Consider the following 6,114-nt stretch of genomic DNA (forward strand, 5'->3'; position numbering starts at 1 on the left):
GACCTATTCTACAAGCTCCTCCATGTGCCACCAGATTTATCAGGGTTCGCTTTCCCTAACAGTTTTCCTGGCACTGGGCTATTTTAACCCCTCTGCCTCTAACCGCCCCCCTCCACCCAAACAGACCAGCTAAATCCCTTTCCCTCCCCTCCTCCCAATTCCCATCTCACAAGCTGCTCCAGGTGCTGTCAGATTTATCAATGTTTGCTGTGGCTGGAGCCAAGAAAGTAAGTATCAGTGGGAAGGGGGGTAGGAGGGATGGCGGTATAAGATGGCCTGGAGTGGTGCTGAGGTATGTTATAAATATGCCTGACATTAGTATAGTTTATTCCCCTTCATGTGTAAAAGTAACCTTAGGCTACAGACAAACAAACTGTTTTAAGTAATCAGAAGCTGGTTTAAACCTGTAACAGAACAGACATTCAGTGCACATAAACTAGTTTGAAAATGGCTGAGCCACTGGCTTAAGATAAACCTGATTGAATGTAGTATCAGACTTAACTGATTTGGGTCAAACCAGTTTATGCAATGTCTGTCCCAGACCTCTTCCTTGTTTAAGTTAAATCAGAGTCCTCCAGCATCCCCACATACTTTCTGAGTGAGGCTTTCTGCTCCAGAGAGCTGGGCTGGCCCCTCCCCTCTGCTCCCCAGTTGGAGTTCCAACAGAGATGGCAGGCACAGCAGGGTCTGCCTGACTTCCCTGTGTCCCTCCACAACACTCCCTGTAGCCAGCAGGACAGTGTCTGCTTAGGGCTCTTTGGAGCTAAAAGTAGTAATGAGAGTGGCTTTTGTTTTCTCGATGGGCTGATAAACACTAACTCCCTGCTGTGTAAGTAAATGCTGTGTAACTCCCTGGTTGCTGGTCAGGAGCAGCAAGGGGGGGGAAACTCCTCCCTAATCAGAGCATCCTGCCAGGGCCTGGGCACACCCCTCCTACTCAGTTCAGTATTGTGGAAGGGAAAGGAGGGCTGCTGTAGTGCCCCCCAGCTTCTGGCCTGAGCCACTACAGGAATGTGCCTGCATTTTTTCAATCCAGGGGGCATATCTGTACAGTTACAAACCAGTTCATCCTAGCCAGGTTAGACTAACCTGCAAAGATTGAACCAATTCAGGCTCAGGATTTTTGAATGTATGCCTCTAGCCTTAATGACAAGAAGCACCTTCATACAAGTATAACTACACCCACTTACTATTTTTTTTACCTCTACTAGTATAGTTGAAGCAGCACAATTTTTAGATGCAGACAAGGGCTCAGATATTCATGCAAAGGTATGCATGGATAGTTAACAACCATGTGATTACAATGGAAGTTAGGCACCCAGATACCTTTGATTTGAGCTTAAATGACTTTCCCAAAGTTAAGTACAGAGTACAGCTGGCATTTGAACCCAAGTGCAATGACTCCTAGTACAATGCCTGCTCTGTTCAGTTATCCTGCACTTTGTGGTCAGTATATTATCATCATCTAGGCTATGGAGTTAGTATTGTGAAAGTTTGGTACCCTCTTGGTATGCCTGTGGGTAAGGTGGAGGAGATTTGTAATGAAAATAGTACTAGACATTTGCAAAATCCTATTGATTTCAATAATAAAAGCTGTTTAAGTTGATTTTAAGTAAACTTGCCAGTTCATGTAGAAGGAACCTGTTTTCAGCTGTTTGCACCTCATTAAAAATTGAACAAGTTCGGAGTAATAAGGTAACATTCTCAATTTAGCTGATCACACCTGCTACTCAGAACACTTGCTCACAAATAATAGCCTTGAATACATTAGGACCTCATAATACACCACTGCCAGCAGGTGAGATGGAGCAGAAGGGTTAACTGCCTATCCCATGTCAGGCAACTTTCTGATTGCCAAGTAAACCTGCTATACACATCTTAGACTATATTATATATTTGAAGAATGAGGAGGCTTTATTAGATCATTGCAAAGAAATTAACAGTAAATATTATTTTTCTTGTTGCAGAATTTGTTCCTCAGGCTTTTGGAATGCCCTTGTCCCAGGTGATTGCTAATGACCGGGCCTATAAACTCAAGCAGGATTCTCAGAGAGAAGAGCAAAAGGATGTGTCAGACTTTGTGGCCTCTCTTTTACCATTCGGAACTAAACGGCAGAACAAAGAACTTTCAAGCAGTAACTCATCTCTTAGCTCAACCTCAGAAACACCAAATGAATCTACATCCCCCAACACTCCAGAGCCAGCACCACATGCAAAGAGGAGGGTAAGTTTATTCATGACAGCTTAATGTATGCTGGCAGCTTGCAGGCTCTACTCGGCACAAAGTAATTAATTTTATGAATAATGGCACTTTTTCAATCATATTAAGATGAAGTTATTTAGTATTGAAGCCATCCCTGGTTTGTACTGGAAGCTATAATTGTTACAGTTACTTTTTTTCCAGTTCCTTATGGGATAAAACATGATAGAAACTGCAAGCTTGTTATGAGTCCCAAAAGAACGCAGACAATCTGTAGAAGCCTTCACCCTCTCCCACATCCCAATCCCTGCTTAATCTTGGCTGATCTATTAAATTCCTCAGATTTAGACCTCTTATATTTCTTTCTATTAAGGAACAAATATTGACTGACATTCAAAAAATTCTTCTTATATCAATTTTATTAAAGAATGGGAATGAGGCTGATTATTAACCTACCTGCTAAGTGTTGATAAAAATCTTTATAGCATTATTCTTACCTCACCCCTGAAATAAATCCTGGGATTAATGAGAGGGAATCCAGAATATCAGTAATAATGAAAACAAAACCTGTGGTAAACTATGACTACCCCTTAATGTGTAAAGGCTACTTTGGCAACAGAATGTGTGCAGCTTTATGAATGAGATATGAGGACATCATTCATGTAATAGAGAGGGGAGGTAGGAGGGGGAAGGGCCTACCCACAAAGGTTTGGTTGTAGACCCTCATTGCTCATCTCTCTCCAGACCACATGGTAACAGATAATGTGGGCTTTAGGACATAGACCAGTCTCCGTTGATCTAGTCCTTTGTACTTAAGCTGGAGTAGAATACTGCTACCACATATACATCGCAAACAACACAACTTTGGAAATAGCAGGTGTATTATTTTCTTGTACTTTGTATTTTTATGCCATGATCTGAACTGATTCAGCTTTGCAATACAGTAGAAAATATAAATATTAGGAATCTTTTTTTTTCATTTTAAATCTATAGGAGTGGGCACATCTGTATAAGATGTTTACTGAAAAGTAAATGTCTCATCATCTATGTGTGCTCCCCTGTTAGGTTGGAGTAAACTAGTTTACTCCACAACAGGATAGTATTTGTAAATATGTAGATGCTGGAGGGGCTGCCTACCAGCTAGCTCTACACTGAAGCTCCCTCATGCCCCAGCCAGCTGCTGTGCAGCACATTGAGCTGGGAGGGGGAGCAGCCCTAGACTGGCAGGCTGACCTCCCCAGGGCCTTCTGCCATCCAGGACTGCTCCAACCCAGCTCCATGTGCTGCACATGAATAAACTGTGAACTTATTGCTCTGGAGTTAATTGCTTCTGGGTGCACATTCAAACAGTGCACCTGGGAACAATAAACTCTGGAGCAATAAGCTCTAGAATGTATTCATGCACAGTAATAGTACATGTAGCCATGCCCAGTATGTCCTAAAATGCTACTCAAGCTTGCTGTTCTATATGGAAAGTCAAGGGGAAAATGTACAATAACTTAGCTGATAAGCATTCTGAGACATCAGAAGAGTCACTGAAAAATAACAGAATTTCAAGGAACCCTAAGTTAACTATCCCCTTTCAGCCTCCCTGATTAGGAAAAACACTACGTGGAAATGTATAAACCATTGTCTTACTAAAATAAACTACCAGTTTCCACATAAAATTGGTATTTTACATAGAATATAGATTTTCATATAGAATAAAATATGAAGCATCACAACACATAAGTTACAGTAGCAATTTAGTAATTTGTTGCATGCAGCTATAGACTTCGGAAAACTGATGTGGCCAATAATTTGGCCCATAAATGCCCTTGAATGCATGCACCAGCGTATCACAGAGGGAGCGAGGAGCACAGCCTGGCAACATGGAGAGCTGCATGTAGTTGGTAAGTCTGTTGTGGTGGAAGAAGAGCGGGGAAGGAAGGGGTGTAGCAGGGCAGATCAGTGCCCCACGCAGAGAGGGGGGGAGTGGGGCAGGTGCTGCCCATCCGGGGGGGTGGGGCATGGGATGGGATGGCATGGGATGGAGCTGCAGCTTGTTTGGAGGACGTGGGGCAGCTCCTGCCACTGTGCATACCCCAGGAGGGCATGTGCCTCCAGATCTGCAAGCGGGGCTGGAGGGCTGCAACTGCAGGGTGGAGCCAGGGCTGCGCCGGGCTTTTCCTGGTGCCTGGGGGCTGTGCTCAGGGATGTGCTCCCGATGTGTGGGGGCTGTACTCGGGGTGTTCGGTGGCAGTGCTGGGAGGAGAGGGTACTGGGTGGGCTGCAGCCACCCCAAATTTCGGCATAGCCTCCCTGTAGCCAACCTTCCAGTGTCACCACTGTCTGCGCCGAGCATAGCCCCCATGCATCGGGACAGTCCCAAGTGCGGCCCCGCAGCCCAGAGCACAGCCTCCGTGTACTAGGAAGAACCTAGAGCAGCTCCGGTCCCAGGTGCAGCCTCCCCCCACACAGATCTGGGGGCACACCCTCTCCCCCATGCCCTCCCAGGGTGCGTGCAGTGTCGGGAGCCACATCCTCTGCCATGCATCCCCTGGAGAAGCTGCAGCTCCATCCCCTGCCCCACCCCACCCCATCCCAGCTGGGCAGCATCTACCCCAGCCCCACTCCCTCCCTCACCGCAGGGGCCTTGATCTGCCCCCTCCATACCTCTTACCTCTCCACTCCCCATCCACCACAAAAGACTTACCAGCTCCACGCAGCTGTATCAGAAATCGGATTGGTATCAGCCGATGTGCCTCCTTAAAAATAGGCTATTGGTATTGGCCCCCAAAATATTGGTGCATCCCTAATAAAAATGGAATGTATATTTGGCATGTAATAGGTTTAAAAAGATATTTGTCATTTTTTTGAATTGTTAGGTTTCATTTCTTGGATATCAATTTTTAGAAAATGTACTACTATATTTCATTTGCAGATTGGCTATTTTGTTTTCATTGCATAGGAGTTTGTGATTTTTCTCAAGCCCCAAGATGTACGTTTTAAATACTCTGTTAACATTTTCAATGTTTTAAAATATTTTGAATAGAGGTGTCCTAACTGTCAAAACAAAGTGCTCCATGAATCAAGGATCCGTGAGCTATCCGTTTTCCTTTACTCAAAAACCCTAAATTAGGCAGCTATATGTGTGTGCATAGAGCAGTAGTTCTCAGCCTTTCTAGACTCAAGGCAACCCGTAATAAACTTCAAAAGCACTCCTCAGTAGACTCAAGGCACGCCTTGGAAAGTGCCAGCTCTTTGATTTCACTTTTTTTTTTTTAAACTACAAAAAGTTAATTCCGTTTCTGCAAAAAACTCAAAGAGGTCACAACAGGTCAGAATGTCCTAACACTCTGGGTTCCTGTTTGAAATCTCTGGGTTTATTTTGTGAATCATGTTTACAGACCTAAGAGTGCTGATATTCACATCTCTGGGTCTCCCACAGGATATGTTAACAGCTTTGTCATCAGACCACTTGTACCTGGTGTGCCAAATCTGAATGGCATTTTTATATGATTGTGTGGCACACCACAGAACCTTTAAAAGAATTCCAAGGCACCCCAGAGTGCCATGGGATCTTAGTTGAGAATCATTGGTGTAGACTGTATAATCATTTTCCCTAGTGTAATTGTACAAGGTGCAAAAGAAATAGTGAACTGGGCTCAAGTAGAATATGCATGTTTTATCTAATATATCTAGAGAGCTACAAAATATACAATTGGTCTATACTACCAAAAAAGCTTGATAGTTTGTTGTAAAACATCTATCTAGTAGTGATTTGTCTCCATTTTGCTGTGCTAAAAATAATTACACAAAATGCAGGGTAACTGCAAGCCAGACGTGACTGTCCACTCCATTACATTGTTACATCTATTAGTAGACCTGGACTAGGGACAGAAATTACACACAAACTGATATAAGTGTTCAGC

General features: G+C 43.9%; 1 protein-coding gene across 6 annotated transcripts in view; it reads left to right on the forward strand.

Annotated features, from left to right (window-relative positions):
• Positions 1-6,114, forward strand: part of ARHGAP6 (Rho GTPase activating protein 6) — a 575,699-nt gene that overhangs the window by 519,815 nt on the left and 49,770 nt on the right. For all 6 annotated transcript variants that reach the window (XM_025202549.1, XM_025202547.1, XM_025202545.1 and 3 more), the window contains exon 4: positions 1,968-2,224. In XM_025202549.1, coding sequence (XP_025058334.1) covers positions 1,968-2,224 — 257 coding nt within the window. The remainder of the gene's footprint in view (positions 1-1,967; positions 2,225-6,114) is intronic.

Source organism: Alligator sinensis, unplaced genomic scaffold, assembly GCF_000455745.1.
Source record: "Alligator sinensis unplaced genomic scaffold, ASM45574v1 scaffold312_1, whole genome shotgun sequence".
NCBI classification, from domain to species: domain Eukaryota; kingdom Metazoa; phylum Chordata; order Crocodylia; family Alligatoridae; genus Alligator; species Alligator sinensis.